Source organism: Thalassophryne amazonica, chromosome 12 (genome assembly GCF_902500255.1).
Source record: "Thalassophryne amazonica chromosome 12, fThaAma1.1, whole genome shotgun sequence".
Classification (NCBI taxonomy): Eukaryota; Metazoa; Chordata; class Actinopteri; order Batrachoidiformes; family Batrachoididae; genus Thalassophryne; species Thalassophryne amazonica.
The window spans coordinates 100,397,943-100,418,207 of record NC_047114.1 but is presented as its reverse complement, the minus strand read 5'-3'; the positions used below and the strand labels follow the sequence as shown (position 1 = coordinate 100,418,207).

General features: G+C 40.0%; 2 gene segments (V, D, J or C); both read left to right on the top strand.

The window, feature by feature from the left end:
- The first annotated feature begins 14,497 nt into the window (after positions 1-14,497).
- On the top strand, positions 14,498-15,356 carry LOC117522363. The segment is given in 2 exon segments: positions 14,498-14,592; positions 14,747-15,356. Coding segments are annotated over 2 exon segments (348 nt in total).
- Positions 15,357-16,124: 768 nt separating this feature from the next.
- LOC117521331 lies at positions 16,125-16,930 on the top strand. The segment is given in 3 exon segments: positions 16,125-16,321; positions 16,410-16,769; positions 16,866-16,930. Coding segments are annotated over 3 exon segments (471 nt in total).
- Positions 16,931-20,265: the final 3,335 nt, after the last annotated feature.

The window sequence follows — 20,265 nt, the reverse complement described above, 5'->3', positions numbered from 1 at the left end:
AAGATTAGTATTAGAGTCAAGATTAGTATTTGTAATTATTTGTATTAGTATTATTAGATTATTATTAGTATTATTATTAGATTAGTATTAAGAATGTATTGAGCAGATATAAAATCTATCATTTTGTTCTAAAATTCTGGAAAAAGTGGTTTCACGGCAGCTCGTAGACTATCTTACTGAGAATAATCTCTTTGAGCCACTGCAGTCTGCTTTTAGAAAATATCATTCCACAGAGACGGCTCTCACTAAAGTGGTGAATGATCTTCTGCTTACAATGGATTCAGACACCACTACAGTTCTGTTGCTGTTAGATCTCAGTGCTGCATTTGATACAGTGGATCATCATATTCTACTTGATAGGCTGGAAAATCATTTTGGGATTACTGGGAGTGGCCTTGCATGGCTGACATCATACCTGACCAGTCATTCTCACTGTGTTTTGTACAGTAACACTACCTCTAACCAGTGGTGGGCACACTTCCGATAATCCGATAACAGATAATTATCGAAGATAATGTTTTCATTATCGGATTATCTTTTTAGATAAATTTAAAAACCATCATCGGACTAATTATCTTCCGATGAATTATCGTCCGATAACTTTTAGACCAATAACGTACTAAACTAAGCTGAACAGCGAAAAACATTTTCAAAACTGTTGAAACCTGCCTGTTAAAAGTTTCCTAGTAGGCATGTTGTTCTAACCTGTGCAAACAGAAACCACTCTATCGTCTGTAAGCAAAGGAGAACTGGTGACCAAAAAAAAAAAGACATTTCTTTTAACACCATACTAATAGAATTGCAATGTCACCAAGTCATCCAGAGGCATACATGTTTAACTTATGGTTCAAATTTTAACCACTCATTTTAGACAAGTTATTTAAAATTATTTTCATGTCTGAAGTTTATAAAGTGAAAATATCAGATATATGTTTTCGTTTTAAAATAATGTGCTAATTTTTAAGGTTTTGTGAGCACATGCTGTGCCAGGCAGCAATGCATTATGGGTAGCATAAGGTAATCTCAGACTTTCACGACAGGACAAATGCATTTCAGACACTCTATTCAGGGTCCACAGATAACAGCATTAAACTCTAGTGCCTAAAACTCTCGTGAATATATTCTCTGGGTTTATAGACGTTAGTGTATTTGCGTTTGTTAAATTCCACGCATCTTAAATGTAGCAGACACGGATTATCTGGAATCTACTGGCCAGGAGTGTTCATGGCAGTATTAAACGTCTGGGTACATGGCTGCTCTCAAAGTGTTGGTATTGTCCATTGTCCAGGCGCTTTTTGTGTGCATATATTTGTTAACTTTGTATTCTAAAACTACGGTTAGAAGTAATTCCGACTCCTTATCGGTCCACACGAACGAGGTTGGCGCCATGTTTTTAGTTTTTGTGGAAGTGACGACAAGAGAATAAGGCTCCTGATTGGATAGAATTTTAATCAGTACCGCCACCCAAAGGTTTGGCAGACTAATTACAACACATTTATACGGTTCGATGTGGATGGATTTTTTTTTAAACGACATAGCGTGGATGAAGGTTTTTCCCCAAACTGAAAGGGTAAGATATTCGGTTTTACAAATACCCGACAACGTGTGTACATGGCCTTATGTCTGTGAAAGGCACTATATAAATAAATTTACTTACTTACTTACTAATATTGAGTGCACGTTTTACAACACCATAAAAGTTTTAAAACATGCAATTGCGATGACACTTCCAGGGCTCCGTAAAAATGCCTGTTTTTACAAATAAAAATGGAATATTTTACAAAAGCACATTTATCTTTAAACCAACACACGACACGTCACATTAACGTGTTGGTTTACATAATGGATTACTGAACCAATCACTGTTTAGCACTTTTACCCAAAATGCTTTGCGGTCTGTGTTTGTTACAAAACCTCAGAATTAGTGCCTTATTCAACATTAAAAGATATATGTTATATTTTAACTTTGTACAAATGACAGAATTGACATTAATGGAGTTATTCTATCAGTATTTTCAAAAAACCATAAGTTAGTATGACTTTATTTTTCAAGACCTCTGCCTGACCGGAGTGTTGAAATTGATAGGTAGCTGGCTTTATTGCTGTGCTTGGTGTGCCTCTGTGGTGGGAGAACTGTTGTAAACAAGAGCTTTCAGCAGGAGCAGAATGTTAAAAGAAAAATGATTATGATTAATAAAGAGCTGATTTTGTGGGTGTTCTCAGGATTTGGCTGTGCTGCTTCCTGCAGAGGGCAGCATGGTTAAACATTTTTGCTTATTCTTTAGGTCTTTTACTGCTTTTGATGCTTTCAAAAGCGATCGTGTTAAAAATCAATTACAGCTCTTTAGTAACTGCAAATGTCCCATAGACAACACCGGAATTTATCGGTTATTGATTATCTGTAACTTCTGATACATTTTTGAGTGGTTTATCGGTTTATCTTTATCAAAGATAACTTTTCAGTTATCTTATTATCTGTTATCGAAGTTAATTTTTTGGTTATCTGTGCCCACCACTGCCTCTAACCTTATTGACATGAAATTTGGGGATCCACAGGGGTCTGTCTTAGGCCTCCTGCTTTCCTCCCTTCATATAGCAACCTTTGGGCACATACTGTGGCACTTTGGGATTACCTTTCACTGCTATGCTGATGATACTCAGTTATACATGCCAATAACTGCTGGTAATCTCATCCAAATAAAATCCTTAGATGATTGCCTTTCATCAGTGAAAAGCTGGATGTCTGGAAACTTCCTACTTTTAAGCTTTAGTAAGACTGAAATGATGGTTCTTGGTCCAGGGAGACATTGGCATCAATTTGACCAGTTAACTCTATTTGTTTTTCAATATTTATTTAATTCATTTAAAAGAAAAACAGAAAAGCAGAAATTAATATATTACAAGACACTGAATGAAAAGGAGCAGAGGGAAGAACAAGTCTTATATTTTCCGCCCCTTTTTACAATACAATCTTTCAATTTTAAGCATCATTATTCCATTATTTAACAGATTACATTTTTTGACCTTGTCACATACCACTGACTTATTTCATAATTTTAGCCATTATTTAAAAGATTACATTTTTAACAGGTTACATTTTAGACTTAAAACATTTTAGACATTATTAACATTACATTTTAGACTTTGTCACAGCCCACTGACTTATTTCATAGTTTCATACTTCCTTAATACATCTAGTTTAATATGTTTTTTAAATAATTTAAGCCACCTTGATTCTTTGATTTCTTTGTTGAGGTTGTTCCATAATTTTACACCATTCACTGCAATACTCCGTTTCTTTACTTTGTTTCTGAATCTTGGTTTTTTAAAGACTTCTATTCCTTTTAAATTATAACTACTTACTTTTTTTTCAAACATATTTTGAATGTTTATTGGTAAGATGTTTTTATTAGCTTGGTGCATTGTTTGTAATATTTTCAAATCAACTAAATCATGAAATTTAAGTACCCTATACTTAATGAATAATGGATTACATGGATCTCTAAAATGACTATTGCTAATCATTTTAAAAGCTCTTTTCTGCAGAATAAATAATGGTTGTGTATAGGTTTTACATGTTGATTCCCAGATTTCTACACAATAAGTTAAATATGGGACAATCAATGAATTGTTCAATGTTAATAAACCATAACTATTCAACGAAAATTTTACTTTATGCAAAACAGCAATGGCTTTCGCTATTTTTTCTTTTGGTGTAATTTATGTGTGACTTCCATGTAAGTAAGTCCCTTCGGCTGCTCCCTTGTTTGCACTCGGGGTCGCCACAGCAAATCCAAGGTGGATCTGCATGTTGATTTGGCACAGGTTTTACGCCGGATGCCCTTCCTGACGCAACTCCATATTACATGGAGAAATGTGGCAGGGGTGGGATTTGAACCCAGAACCTTCCGAACTGAAACCAAGCGCATTAACCACTTGGCCACCACCATGTAAGATCTTCATCAATCATGACTCCTAGAAATTTCGTTTCTTTTACCCTTTGTATGTCCATTCCATCTATTTTTAATGACACATCATTTTTTTCCACTCTGTCATTAAACAATATGAAATTTGTCTTATTAAGATTTAATGACAATCTGTTTATATCAAACCAATGTTTAACTTTTCCAACTTTGTATTTATCACTTGTACTACATTCTGTATATCTGATCCAGAGTAAAATAATGTTGTATCATCAGCAAATAATATGCTGCCAAGTACTTTAGATACATTCACAAAGTCATTGATATACAAAATAAACAGTTTGGGTCCAAGTACCGACCCTTGTGGTACTCCATAAATAATGTTACACAATTCTGATAAAGTTTTGTACTATTATAGTATTGATTTAGCCTGTTGACTGCCTCTACTGGTGGTTGACTCTCACTGCGGTATTGTATCACTTCCTGTTCCGTAGCACAGCGGTGTTTTGCTGTATCTGTTAGCTGTTTAATCTGCGCAGTTAGATTGATCTAGTTAACTAGATAACGATTTGTTTCACAGTGTAATCTTCACGTGCCTTAACTAAAGCACTCCCTCTGCTGAATCACCTCTAAATTATTTACACATTATTCACTTTGTGTGTTTTTAGGAATCTGCTAGCTTAGCGCAGCTACTAGCTCTTAGCCGGTTTAGCATGGTGGCTTCTCCTGTCTCTCCCGCACTTTTCTGCTCTGGGTGTGAAATGTTTAATTATTCCTTGGCCTCCTTTAGCAGTAATGGTACTTGTAATAAGTGTATCTTATTCGTAGCTTTGGAGGCCAGGCTGGGCGAATTGGAGACTCGGCTCCGCACCGTGGAAAATCCTACAGCTAGCCAGGCCCCTGTAGTCGGTGCGGACCAAGGTAGCTTAGCCGCCATTAGTTCCCCTCTGGCAGATCCCGAGCAGCCAGGAAAGCAGGCCGACTGGGTGACTGTGAGGAGGAAGCGTAGTTCTAAACAGAAGCCCCGTGTACACCGCCAACCCGTTCACATTTCTATCCGTTTTTCCCCACTCGGCGACACACCCGCTGAGGAACAAACTCTGGTTATTGGCGAATCTGTTTTGAGAAATGTGAAGTTAGTGACACCAGCAACCGTAGTCAATTGTCTTCCGGGGGCCAGAGCAGGCGACATTGAAGGAAATTTGAAACTGCTGGCTAAGGCTAAGCGTAAATTTGGCAAGATTGTAATTCACGTCGGCAGTAATGACACCCGGTTACGCCAATCGGAGGTCACTAAAATTAACATTAAATCGGTGTGTAACTTTGCAAAAACAATGTCGGACTCTGTAGTTTTCTCTGGTCCCCTCCCCAATCGGACCGGGAGTGACATATTTAGCCGCATGTTCTCCCTGAATTGCTGGCTATCTGAGTGGTGTCCAAAAAATGAGGTGGGCTTCATAGATAATTGGCAAAGCTTCTGGGGAAAATCTGGTCTTGTTAGGAGAGACGGCATCCATCCCACTTTGGATGGAGCAGCTCTCATCTCTAGAAATCTGGCCAATTTTCTTAAATCCTCCAAACTGTGACTATCCAGGGTTGGGACCAGGAAGCAGAGTTGTAGTCTTACACACCTCTCTGCAGCTTCTCTCACCCTGCCATCCCCTCATTACCCCATCCCCGTAGAGACGGTGCCTGCTCCCAGACCACTAATAACCAGCAAAAATCTATTTAAGCATAAAAATTCAAGAAGAAAAAATAATATAGCACCTTCAACTGCACCACAGACTAAAACAGTTAAATGTGGTCTATTAAACATTAGATCACAATAATAATATAATAATATAATAATTGATCAACATATTGATTTATTCTGCCTTACAGAAACCTGGTTACAGCAGGATGAATATGTTAGTTTAAATGACTCAACACCCCCGAGTCACACTAACTGTCAGAATGCTCTTAGCATGGGCCGAGGAGGAGGATTAGCAGCAATCTTCCACTCCAGCTTATTAATTAATCAAAAACCCAGACAGAGCTTTAATTCATTTGAAAGCTTGAGTCTTAGTCTTGTCCATCCAAATTGGAAGTCCCAAAAACCAGTTTTATTTATTGTTATCTATGGTCCACCTGGTCGTTACTGTGAGTTTCTCTGTGAATTTTCAGACCTTTTGTCTGACTTAGTGCTTAGCTCAGATAAGATAATTATAGTGGGCGATTTTAACATCCACACAGATGCTGAGAATGACAGCCTCAACACTGTATTTAATCTATTGTTAGACTCGATTGGTTTTGCTCAAAATGTAAATGAGTCCACCCACCACTTTAATCATATCTTAGATCTTCTTCTGACTTGTGGTATGGAAATTGAAGACTTAACAGTATTCCCTGAAAACTCCCTTCTGTCTGATCATTTCTTAATAACATTTACATTTACTCTGATGGACTACCCAGCAGTGGGGAATAAGTCATTACAGTAGAAGTCTTTCAGAAAGCGCTGTAACTAGGTTTAAGGATATGATTCCTTCTTTATGTTCTCCAATGCCATATATCAACACAGGGCAGAGTAGCTACCTAAACTCTGTGAGTGAGATAGATTATCTCGTCAATAGTTTTGTATCCTCTTTGAGGACAACTTTGGATGCTGTAGCTCCTCTGAAAAAGAGAGCTTTAAATCAGAAGTGCCTGACTCCATGGTATAACTCACAAACTCGCAGCTTAAAGCAGATAACCTGTAAGTTGGTAAGTTCCTTTAACTTTAACTAGTAATGACTTCATGACTTTCTTTGCTAATAAAATTTTAACTATTAGAGAAAAAATTATTCATAACCATCCCAAAGACATATCTTTATTTTCGTCTGCTTTCAGGTGCTGGTATTTGGTTAGACTCTTTCTCTCCGATTGTTCTGTCTGAGTTATTTTCATTAGTTACTTCCTCCAAACCATCAACATGTCTATTAGACCCCATTCCTACCAGGCTGCTCAAGGAAGCCCTACCATTAATTAATGCTTCGGTCTTAAATATGATCAATCTATCTTTATTAGTTGGCTATGTACCACAGGCTTTTAAGGTGGCAGTAATTAAACCATTACTTAAAAAGCCATCACTTGACCTAGCTATCTTAGCTAATTATAGGCCAATCTCCAACCTTCCTTTTCTCTCAAAAATTCTTGAAAGGGTAGTTGTAAAACAGCTAACTGATCATCTGCAGAGGAATGGTCTATTTGAAGAGTTTCAGTCAGGGTTTAGAATTCATCATAGTACAGAAACAGCATTAGTGAAGGTTACAAATGATCTTCTTATGGCCTCAGACAGTGGACTCATCTCTATGCTTGTTCTGTTAGACCTCAGTGCTGCTTTTGATACTGTTGACCATAAAATTTTATTACAGAGATTAGAGCATGCCATAGGTATTAAAAGCACTGCGCTGCAGTGGTTTGAATCATATTTTATCTAATAGATTACAATTTGTTCATGTAAATGGGGAATCTTCTGCACAGACTAAGGTTAAGTATGGAGTTCCACAAGGTTCTGTGCTAGGACCAATTTTATTCACTTTATACATGCTTCCCTTAGGCAGTATTATTAGACAGCATTGCTTAAATTTTCATTGTTACGCAGATGATACCCAGCTTTATCTATCCATGAAGCCAGAGGACACACACCAATTAGCTAAACTGCAGGAATGTCTTACAGACATAAAGACATGGATGACCTCTAATTTCCTGCTTTTAAACTCAGATAAAACTGAAGTTATTGTACTTGGCCCCACAAATCTTAGAAACATGGTGTCTAACCAGATCCCTACTCTGGATGGCATTACCCTGACCTCTAGTAATACTTTGAGAAATCTTGGAGTCATTTTTGAATAGGATATGTCATTCAATGCGCATACTAAGCAAATATGTAGGACTACTTTTTTGCATTTGCGCAATATCTCTAAAATTAGAAAGGTGTCTCAGAGTGATGCTGAAAAACTAATTCATGCATTTATTTCCTCTAGGCTGGACTATTGTAATTCATTATTATCAGGTTGTCCTAAAAGTTCCCTGAAAAGCCTTCAGTTAATTCAAAATGCTTCAGCTAGAGTACTGACGGGGACTAGAAGGAGAGAGCATATCTCACCCATATTGGCCTCTCTTCATTGGCTTCCTGTTAATTCTAGAATAGAATTTAAAATTCTTCTTCTTACTTATAAGGTTTTGAATAATCAGGTCCCATCTTATCTTAGGGACCTCATAGTACCATATCACCCCAATAGAGCGCTTCACTCTCAGACTGCAGGCTTACTTGTAGTTCCTAGGGTTTGTAAGAGTAGAATGGGAGGCAGAGCCTTCAGCTTTCAGGCTCCTCTCCTGTGGAACCAGCTCCCAATTCAGATCAGGGAGACAGACACCCTCTCTACTTTTAAGATTAGGCTTAAAACTTTCCTTTTTGCTAAAGCTTATAGTTAGGGCTGGATCAGTTGACCCTGAACCATCCCTTAGTTATGCTGCTATAGACTTAGACTGCTGGGGGGTTCCCATGATGCACTGAGTGTTTCTTTCTCTTTTTGCTCTGTATGCACCACTCTGCATTTAATCATTAGTGATCGATCTCTGCTCCCCTCCACAGCATGTCTTTTTCCTGGTTCTCTCCCTCAGCCCCAACCAGTCCCAGCAGAAGACTGCCCCTCCCTGAGCCTGGTTCTGCTGGAGGTTTCTTCCTGTTAAAAGGGAGTTTTTCCTTCCCACTGTCGCCAAGTGCTTGCTCACAGGGGGTCGTTTTGACCGTTGGGGTTTTTCCGTAATTATTGTATGGCTTTGCCTTACAATATAAAGCGCCTTGGGGCAACTGTTTGTTGTGATTTGGCGCTAAATAAATAAAATTGATTTGATTTGATTTTGATTTATTATTTATCTGAACAAACTGTTTTCTATTTTCTAAGTAGCTTTTTACCCACTGATGTGCTATACCTCTAATTCCATATTGTTGTAACTTGTGAAGCAATCTTGAGTGGTCGATAACATGAAAAGCTTTTTTCAGGTCGATAAAAATACTTACAAAATAATCCTTATTATCTATTGTTGTTGATATGTTCGCTGTTAATTCCATAATTGCCATAGCTGTTGAATGTTTTGTTCTGAATCCATACTGAGCATTATTTAAAATATGATGTTTTTCAATGAATTTGTCCAACCTTGTCACAAAAACTTTGTCCATAATTTTAGAAAACTGTGGAAGCAATGACACTGGCCTGTAATTTGAAAAATTATGTTTGTCTCCATTTTTATATAATGGGACTACCTTGGCAGTTTTCATTTCGTCTGGGAAAATTCCTGTTGACAAGAGACAGATTACAAATGTAAGTGAATGTGTTGTGAAAGTGTAGTGACACGGACCCACAACAGGGGGCGCAAATGAACGGACAATAGGTGAAGTTAAATCTGAACACTTTACTGTTGTGAATTCCACAACTACACACAACAGATTATAGAATGAATACAAGGTCAATTAATAAAGGTGTCATGTGGGCAGGCTCGACGATAGGAGATGTCCGTCTGGAGAAGAACCGGAACCACACGATTTCCTCCGCCACTGAACCAGGAGGATACTGGAGCCGCCAGGTCCCGAGTTCCCCAGGTGGCCACCGTCTCCGCGTGTCAGATCTGGTACTGCTGGCGAAGAGCACAAACAGTGAGGTGTGGGTGTGTGTGCACCCCGTAACAAGGATGGTGGAAATTCCACCTCCACCTCAAATCACACACTCATGCAGCTCCTGTTTAACCACTTATCTGGTTGGGGTGTGAGGCGAAGCCGTCGCTAATCACACCAAACGCCAATCCGGCAGATAAGGAAACACCACAGGAAAACGGCTGCAAAAAGAGCTCAGAGTATTTGTCAGTGTTAAATACAGCAGAGAATATTACCTCCTTGGAAGAACGATATCTCGGTGACGTCGTGGAGGTGTTGTCCTGCTTTTATGCGGGGTGAGGCGCAGATGATTGGTGACAGCTGTCATAGCTGATGAGTGACAGCTGTCAACCCGGCTGCTCTTGGAAGGTGGCAGCGCCCTCCTGTGCCTGAAGCCCGCACTTCAGACAGGGCGCCCTCTGGTGGTGGGCCAGCAGTACCTCCTCTTCTGGCGGCCCACACAACAGAATGGTTCAGTAAGAGTTTCTATTATACTTTTTACAGTCATCATGTCTAAATCTTCATAGTCAGTTGATCTTTTGCTTACACTGTTTTTTACAATATTTCTTATTTCATCTTTTTCCACACTGTCAAGAAAAATACTATTGACTGTATTTACAAGTGTATTTAATTTATCTTCTACTACTAGTTTATTTTCCACCAGACTTGATCCCACATTTGAAAAATAATCATTAAACTCATTTGCAACTTATTTTATGTCATATATCTCTTTATTTTCCTTGACAAAGTAATTTGGAAAAGTTGATTTCACTCCATCACACTTTTTATAATTCCCCATGTTGCCCTCATATTATCTTTACTCTTATTTAATTGTTCACTATAATCTTTTTTTTTTGTTTCCTAATTATTGTCAATAGTTTATTTTTATATTTTTTGTATCTGTGTTCTGTTTCCTTTGTTTGCATTTTTAAAAAGCACCTATATAAATAGTTTTTCTTTACACAAGCATTTTTTATTCCCTTAGTCAGCCATGGTTTATTTACTCTTTTCTTACTAATTTTTATTAATTTACAGTTTTTATTATATGATTTCATCAGTATTTTCATAAATGAATTATATGCTACTTTGTCACCGACATAAACTTCTTCCCAATTTTGATTTTTAAGATCATAATTTAATGCCTCTAAGGCTTTTACTGACTTCTCTTTTAAAATCTATAACAGTTTTTTCTTCTACCAATTTTTGTATTTAAATATTGGAAAAAACTGGTAAATGATCACTAAGATCTGTCATCAAGATCCCATTCTTAATAATTTCATCTGTTCTATTTGTGAATATATTGTCAATTACAGTTGCACTTTGCGATGTAATTCTGGTTGGTTTTGTTATCAAGGGGAATAAACCCAAACTATACACTGAATTCAGAAAATCACTTGTTCTTTGGCAACTGGAGCTTTCTATATTAATGTTAAAGTCTTCACACATAAAAAGCGTTTTTTTTTTTTTTTGATGGAATAATTCTATTATTTTATCTGTAAATTTCACAACACAAGAGTCTGGTGCTCTGTATAGACAACTGATTAGAATATTTTTAGATGTTTCATGTACAATTTCCACTGTTACAATTTCTATGACATCATCTATAATTGTCATTTCTTCTACAATTGTACGTCAGATCTGTTTTTGTGTACAAAGCAATACCACCGCCTTTTTTATCTCTTCTGTTTACAAAATACAGCTCATATCCCTCCATTTGAACATCAGCCATGAGATCATCTTTAAGCCAAGATTCTGTGATTGCAACAATGCTGAATCTATTTTTAAACTGATTTAAATAATCTTTTATTTTTGACATTTTACAATACAAGCTTCGGCTGTTTATATGTATAAGTGACAGGGTATCTTCTGCAATTTTTTTGCTATTTAGCTGTTCTTCCACAATCAATTGTTTTTAAGTCAAATATACTTTCATCAGTGTTGGTGTCTATGTCATATATTTTATCATCTGTTTCCATGTTTGATCTGATTTTTGTTGGTCAAATTACCAACTGGCGTCATACTTAACTGTCTATTCAGGTCTGTATTTTGTAAGGTCATCCATGTTTTTGATTTATATACCATTTGTTCCTTCTTTCACTCTAATCCAAACCCTACAGTTCCAGACCCATGTAGCAACAATATGTTTCTGTTTTTTTAGTAGTCTTGCTTCCCTAGCAATATCTGCATTTTTTTTTCATTAGATGCTCATTTATATTCAGATTCTTTGCCTGTCTTAATAATTCATTTTTGTATTTTCTGCTTGTAAATCGTATAATAATGGTAGATAGTTTATTTTTACTATCTTTGGATGGAATAGTATGACAGTCTGATATAGTGTCTTGATGGATGACAACACCTTTTTGATATAAAAAATTGAGGGGGGGAGTCCTGTTGTGTGGGCCGCCCAAAGAGGAGGTACTGCTGGCTCACCACCAGAGGGCGCCCTGCCGGTTGTCGGGTTTCCCGGAGGAGTCCACCAGGTGGTCATCATCATCACCAGATCCATAAAAGCCTGGGAGAGACACCATAACTCTGCCGAGTTATCAGCTTACCCTTCAGGTAAACCTACTCAGTCGGTTTGTGCCGTACTCACATTTATTGCTACTGATCTTTGCAGTCCAAAAGTAACCTTTTGTATACTTGCAGCTTGGAGCTGGGTTTGTGGAAGTTTGGAGGAGCTGGCGTTTCCACTCCTCACTTTCCTAATTTTCTAAGTATTACATTAGGCACTGCACGTACTCAGTTTTCCTGCTTTCTGGGAGTGGTGGATTTTTCCCTCAGGAAGGAACTGTGTTTTTGCTGACTGTTTGCTGGGTGTACACACACCCACCTTAACCTGTGTCTGTTCCTGCCAGCAGTACCGGATCTGATAGCTGGAAGTGGTGGCCACTTGGCAGCTCTGGTGTATTGCAGGTCTCCGTTGGCGGTGGAACATCGTGGGTCCCGGTTCTTCTCTGGTTAGGCATCTCCTACCCTCGGGCCTGCCCACGCATCATCTGGTTATCTTCATTGACAGACTAAAACCATATTTGGTTGTTTGTGCACATTTGCAGAATAAATTATTTATTCGGACTTCCTATTGGCCGTTCATTCACGCCCCCTGGCATGGGTCCGTGTACTTCACTTTCCCAACACTTTTTACTCTTTTAATTCATTTTATTAGTAAACGGAGCGGGCCGCAGCCTCAGCTTTACCTAAATTCTAGGCCTTTTAGTGAAGCTTAGGGCTAGTGGCCGGCGATCACCTATTTCTTCTAGTATTTCTTCTGTTTTTCTTGTTGTTTAATGCTGACAAATTATACTTTATTTCTTGTCTTTCTGATGCCTGATTCTGTTTTTTTCTCTCTGTTTAAGGTGCAGCTCCATCCAGAGATGGGAGTTGTATTTGTGCTGGAGACCCTCCTGTCCTGTGCACCAACATTTCCTGTATATTCGTCTGTGAAATGTTCTGTAATTTATGTCTGTATCATGGCCCAAGCAGAGGGTCACCCCTTTGAGTCTGGTCTGCTTGAGGTTTCTTCCTGAGAGGGAGTTTTTCCTTACCAGTGTTGCTCTGGGGGTTAATAAGGTTAGACCTTACCTGTGTGAAGCGCCTTGAGGCAACTCTGTTGCTGTTGGTGTGATATGAATGAAAATAAATTGAAAATTTAAATTGAAATGATTTAAATAAACAGAGTATTTAATAAAATCAAAAGTGGCTCCAAAAGTCAGAAATGATCCAAACTCATCAGTCTGAATGAGAAAGTCAGAAGTTCTGAATACAAACAATTCTAAGGAGCCTTTGATATGAGACAGTGGAGTCGCACCAATATGAAGGACGCAGCCTTCAAAGGACGCAGCCTTCAAAGGACGCAGCCTTCAAAGGACGCAGCCTCTGTCTGCTTTAAACACATCAGGCCCCTCCCACCAGCACGCCCACAAACACAGACCAATAGAGACAGAGAGCCAACATGAGTGACAGCGAGTCACCTGAAGGTTTCCTCCAACAAGACTTTTTTTTACAAAGAGCTTGATGGGCGGAGTCAGTGACTGATGAATGTGAGTCTGGGGCCCCGCCCACAAAGGATGACATCAACAATGCTGATATTTGTGTGTGCAGCTGAGAAACGTTTGACTGACTTTGAGTCATTCTTGTCATTCATATTGGCCTCTCTTCATTGGCTTCCTGTTAATTCTAGAATAGAATTTAAAATTCTTCTTCTTACTTATAAGGTTTTGAATAATCAGGTCCCATCTTATCTTAGGGACCTCATAGTACCATATCACCCCAATAGAGCGCTTCGCTCTCAGACTGCAGGCTTACTTGTAGTTCCTAGGGTTTGTAAGAGTAGAATGGGAGGCAGAGCCTTCAGCTTTCAGGCTCCTCTCCTGTGGAACCAGCTCCCAATTCAGATCAGGGAGACAGACACCCTCTCTACTTTTAAGATTAGGCTTAAAACTTTCCTTTTTGCTAAAGCTTATAGTTAGGGCTGGATCAGGTGACCCTGAACCATCCCTTAGTTATGCTGCTATAGACGTAGACTGCTGGGGGGTTCCCATGATGCACTGTTTCTTTCTCTTTTTGCTCTGTATGCACCACTCTGCATTTAATCATTAGTGATCGATCTCTGCTCCCCTCCACAGCATGTCTTTTTCCTGGTTCTCTCCCTCAGCCCCAACCAGTCCCAGCAGAAGACTGCCCCTCCCTGAGCCTGGTTCTGCTGGAGGTTTCTTCCTGTTAAAAGGGAGTTTTTCCTTCCCACTGTAGCCAAGTGCTTGCTCACAGGGGGTCGTTTTGACCGTTGGGGTTTTACATCATTATTGTATGGCCTTGCCTTACAATATAAAGCGCCTTGGGGCAACTGTTTGTTGTGATTTGGCGCTATATAAAAAAAAAATTGATTGATTGATTGATTGAGTGTGCAGTGGAAGAAGATCAGCTGATGTTTCCTTTGGTCTTGAAGTCCTCCACAAACAAACATGTCACTTTACTGCTTTCTGCTCTTTTCTCACTTTATAGGTCAGTTTGACACATTGAAGCTGCTGCAGGTCAACTGATAAAGTCTGACCCTCATCTGTCCGTCACCTCGTCCTGCTCAAACTCCACACCTTCTGACTGCAGCCGCACTTTGAACACTTTCAGTCTGACGCCTTCATTTGGATCCTTTTTCCAGGTGGAGCAGCCGGAGACAAAATCTCTCCTGAAGCAGCTGAAGTCAGTGGAAGAGAAGAAGAATCTGTCAGACTCAAATGTGTCTACGAGACAGACAGCGAGCACGTTGGTCTCCACTGGTACGAGCATCATTCTAACCAGGCGCCTCAGTTTATCCTCTGGAAAGGAGCGAGGTCACGGAGCCACGGTCAATACATTCCTGATCATCGATATCGATCCCAAACATGGAGGACTTCAGCTGAAGTGACCATCAGAGATGTAACGGGGGCAGACTCAGCGCTCTACTACTGTGCTCTGGAAACACAGTGAGACAAAGTGTTGAAGAGGTCATACAAAAAGCTCCACACCGATACGTGACGACTCTCCAAAGAGCAGGAAGTGGTTTTCAAAGTGCAGGATTCTGCACCTTCCTGATTCCAGTCACCGTGGTTACACCTGATCACCAAACGCTGTGGGAGGGGCATGAAGGGATGAAAGGAGGAGCCAAAGTGTCAGCCAAGAAAAGACTCAAACTGCACGAGTGCTGTTTCACACCAAAGAGGACTTTGTCTTGAAGATGATGTCAGTGCACTTCACTTTGTTTCTGATCACACTGACAGGTAGGTGACATCATCAATAACCAATAATCACCATGAACATTCATCACCAACAACATCTGGACCATCAAGAGACACTTTTGTGTCCTTCAGGTGTCAGCTGTGAAGAACTCACTGCAGTCCACCATCAAGAGGACACTTTAGAAGGCAGTACTGCTACTCTGGAGTACAAATACCACAAAACTGCTGATGGAAATTATTATTTCTTCTGGTATCGACAATATCCAGGAAAACCACCAGAGTTCCTCTTGTTCATCTCAGGTTTGAGCAGAACAAGAGCAGCAGAGTCTGTGAAATCAGACAAAAGGTTCTCAACTAAACTGTCTGAAGATAAACGTGGTGTGTATTTGGAGATCAGCAGTACTGCAGTGACAGACTCTGCTGTGTACTACTGTGCTGTGAGGCCCACAGTGACACAAAACACTCAGTCTGTGGACAAAAACCTCACTCAGTGACAAACAGTGCCACCAAGTGGACACACAGCATGAGTTTGAAGTCTTTGGACAAAAGCACTTAAACATTCAACACTAAGAAGATCCAGTTTGCTGTGGTGTACCACAGGGGTCAATCCGAGGGTCTCAGTACAATTTAAATGTTGGCTTTCTGTGACATCATTCGACAACACAACATTCTCCCTTTTGCTGATGACATCCTGTTCTATCTTTCTGTACTGATGGCAGTCGCTGTGTTTTTCTCACAAACTTTGTGTTCACAGCTGCAGTTCTCCTACCAGGGTTCCACCAATCACACAGTTTCCTTCCTGTACTCGAACTAAATAAAGTGCTTAACAATGACCACTAGAGGGAGCCACAGACTGTTTGCCATCAATGGATGATGTCATGTTGACGGTTCACCAACAGATGATGTAGATGAAGGTCCAGATGGTTCAGAGTCTCAGTGTTCTTCCTCTCTCTCCTCCCCTCTCACTGCAGACATGAAACACTGGCTGACAAACATCCTGATTCTGACTCTCTGGCTCGGTAACTCTTTAAACCTACTGATTGTTCTCCTTTAATCAATCATCTTTATTGATTCATCTCTTCCTCTGCATGTTCTGTTCTTCCCCAGAGTGTAAAGGAGAAGACAGAGTGATCCAGCCCAAAGCAGATGTCATTGCTGCTGAAGGACACCACGTCACACTTCAATGTTCCTTTGAAACCAGCACCGCAAGTCCTGGTTTGTTCTGGTACCAACAAGAACTAAATAGTTCTCCAAAGTTTATGCTGAAACGTTTCAGTTTTGGAGGAGGACAAAATGCTGCAGAGTTCAACAAAGAGAGATTTGATGCTGAAGTCAACAAGACATCAGTTGATCTGAAGATCCAGAAGCTGCAGCTGCGAGACTCTGCTGTGTACTACTGTGCTCTGCAGCCCACAGTGACAGCAAGCAGCAAAAGAGAGGACAAAAACACTACACAACCACCACTAGAGGGAGCCAGTGTGCAAAAACACTACACAACCACCACTAGAGGGAGCCAGTGTGCAAAAACACTACTGATTTGGACTCTCTCCATTTTGCATCCAGGTCAGATTGGGGGACTGATGATGCACTTTATTGAACACGGTACTTCCACATTTAGAGGGGACTAAAACATTTGCACATCTTATATTTATTGATATTTCTTCTGCTTTTAATTGTATTTTATGAATTTTGATTTAATGCATTTCATTTATGTAGCACTAAATCACAACAACGTTGCCTCATTGTGCTTCAGACAAGTAAGGTCTAACCTGACAAACCCCGACAGCAAGCACACAGGCAACAGAGGAAAGAAAAAAAAACTCCCTCTGATGATTTGAGGTGCAAACAAGTGTTCAAAAATGAGTCCAACAAAAGGCTGAGGGAGCAAAGTCCAAAAAACAGAAACACTGTACAAGAACCAACACCAGCAAACACAGAAACAGTCAGTCTGGATCAGGACAATAGTGATGTTAAGCTCGAGTCAGTCTGCTTGACACAGCATCAAGCTTTTTGAACCAGAAGTGTCAGTGAGCAGCGTTTTGAGCACACCCCCATCGCGTGACCACCGCGAGTGAGGCCTCATTACGTCACACCACGTGTCGAGCTTCACGGGAAATTCAAATAATCTGGGCATTTCAATATGACCTGCCAAGTCTTTAAATGAGATCTGAATCGCGGCTCAAACCGTGGGTTTTTGAGAGGAGGAGATTGTTAGTGACACTGTTATTGCCAATTACCACATGTATCGGAGCCAAGGAAAGCATTAGTTTATATTTAGCTCTAGTTTAGAGTTCATTTAGTATAGTTAGCTACATACACATAGGATCTAACATAGACAGACACACACCAAACACAACAGGCATCCATTCATATACAACATTTATTCACAGAGTACATCAACATAGGTTATAGGTTCGACTAGGGGTAGGCTGAAAAGTTCTAAGGCTGACTATGATGCAGTTGTTGAATTGAACAAATTCAGGGTTATTTTTCTACATAGTCTCACTGTAACTCCACACACTTCTTCCAGCGGTGCTTGAGTGCTTCGATTCCCTTGGTATAGAAGCTTTCATCTTGAGAATCAAAATTGTCCTCAACCGCAGCCATCACCTCATCATTGCTCCAATAGTGCTTCCCAGCCAAGTTTTTTTTTCAGGTTTGGGAACAGATGAAAGTCCAAGGGTGCCAAGTCAGGGGAGTATGGTGGGTGATCTACCAGTTCGAATCCACACTCGTGGATAGTGGCCATGGCCACTGTTGACTTGTGAGCTGGGGCATTGTCTTGATGGAACAGCACCCCTTTCGTCAGCTTTCCTGGTCGCTTCTTTTTGATAGCCTCGCGTAACTGTCTCAGTAGGTTAGAATAGTACTGTCCATTTATGGTTTGTCCCTTTTCAAGATAGTCCACAAACACAATGCCCTTGGCATCCCAGAAAACTGAAACCATGACCTTCCCCGCAGATAAAACAACCTTGGCCTTCTTTGGAGGTGGTGACCTTGGGTGTTTCCACTGCATTGATTGTTTTTTTTTGTCTCTGGTTCAAAGTGGTGAACCCAACACTCATCCTGGGTAAGAAAACGTTCCATGTAATTGGCTGGATCCTCTTCAAATTGCGCCAAGTTTGCCTTCGACATGACTAGCCTGGTGCGTTTCTGATCAGGCGTCAGAAGACGTGGCACCCACCGAGCTGACACCTTTGACATTCCAAGTTCTTCATGCAGAATGTGTTCAGTTCTCTCACGGGATATTCCCACAGCATCTGCTAGCTAATTAATCGTCGATCGTCTGTCGTCCATCACCATTTCATGAACAAGGTCAATGTTTTTCTGGGTTGTGGCTGTTGCAGGCCGCCCAGACCTTGGGTCATCTTCAAGGCTCTCTCTGCCCCTATTAAATTCAGCTGCCCACTTCTGCACTGTAGATATGGAGGGAGCTTCATCCCCTAATGTAGCAACCATATCCACATGAATGTCCTTGGGTTTTAACCCCTTATTATGCAGGTACTTAATCACACCGCAATGCCAGATTTTGTCCATTTTTGCTGTTTCCCTCTACCACAAACTTTCAAAGTTGGCTATGAACCACAAACTACCACAACCTGGAAGAAAATAACACAGTCATCAGAAGAGTTGAACTTAATGCATGCCAAGTTTGATTGAAATGGCATTTCTCCTTCTTGGTGAGTCTTTGAACTTTTCAGCCTACCTTCGTATATTATAGGTAGATCAGAGACTGAGCTGAGTGACTGAAGAGCTGTGATTTAGTTGAAGTGAAAGGTGTGAGAAAGGTGAGTGTGTGTGAGAGAGAGTGAATCGTGGTGAGGAAGGGACATGGAGGAGCCAGTTCCAAAAAGAGTATGATCAATTGCTTGGGAGCACTTTGATCTAATAAGCCCCAAAAAGGTCAAGTGCTTGATTTGTGCTCAAGAGTTGATGTACAGTAACAATACAGGCCTGGATCCAGACCGGTTTGGACCGATGCAGTTGCATCGGTAAAATTTTTTTACGCATCGTTCGTCATCGGTTAAAAAAAAAAAAATCTTGAATAATCCTGAATAGTGCCGAACATGTCCCCGTGATGAACACAGCTTTGGTTTTCATGTCAACCTATAGTCCGTAAATTATAGAGATTTTTCCAAGTTTTAGAGTCATACGGATGTACAAATAAAGTCGGATATTCAGGGTTTGGTCTGCAGTGGCTCTGTAATCAACCGTTTCTGCAGCGCGACTCAACTTTGAAGCCGTGAATCATTGTAGCAATGCTTCAATTCAATGACTCGTGGCTCTTTGATTCGCTGCTCTTCAGAAGTGGTAAGTCCACTTCTTAACCCCTCTCAAAGCCATTAAAATATCATGAGTCACTTTTGTGTGTATTAAAGTCACTAACTGGGACTCTTGTCTTGTTGCTGTCAAGAAAAGAGAATCGTCCTCTGTTCCGTTGTCACAGCTCCAAACACTGCGCGGCTCTCTGCTGAGACAGAGTCTGGTTGGAATTAATAACTTCAAAATGAATTGCCGCTTTAAATAAAATGACACATCTTTCCAAACGTTGTAATACAGACAAGAAACTACAATCGACTAAAATGTTTTTTCCTCCCATCAACATCAGTGCCTTGTGAGCAGGTCTTCTCCAGAGATGGAGAGGTAGTGAGGCAGAAGAGGAGCCGATTAAAGCCCAGCACTGTTGAAATTATTCTTTTGTTGAATAAAAATTGTTGAAAGTTGCGCAGTCACCGTCTCCCCTCTATTCCAATTTACATATTACAGCAACATGAGCACCAGTTGCAGAAGCACATTTTATCCAAATATAGTTTGAGGAATGATGCCACAAATCTACATATAGTCCACAATAAAGGCTTTCATAACCATTATGTGTGCATCTGTAGGGACTATTTATTACATTAAAAAAGACACAATAATACATATGACAATTTTTTATTATTATTTTTCAAGAACAAACCAC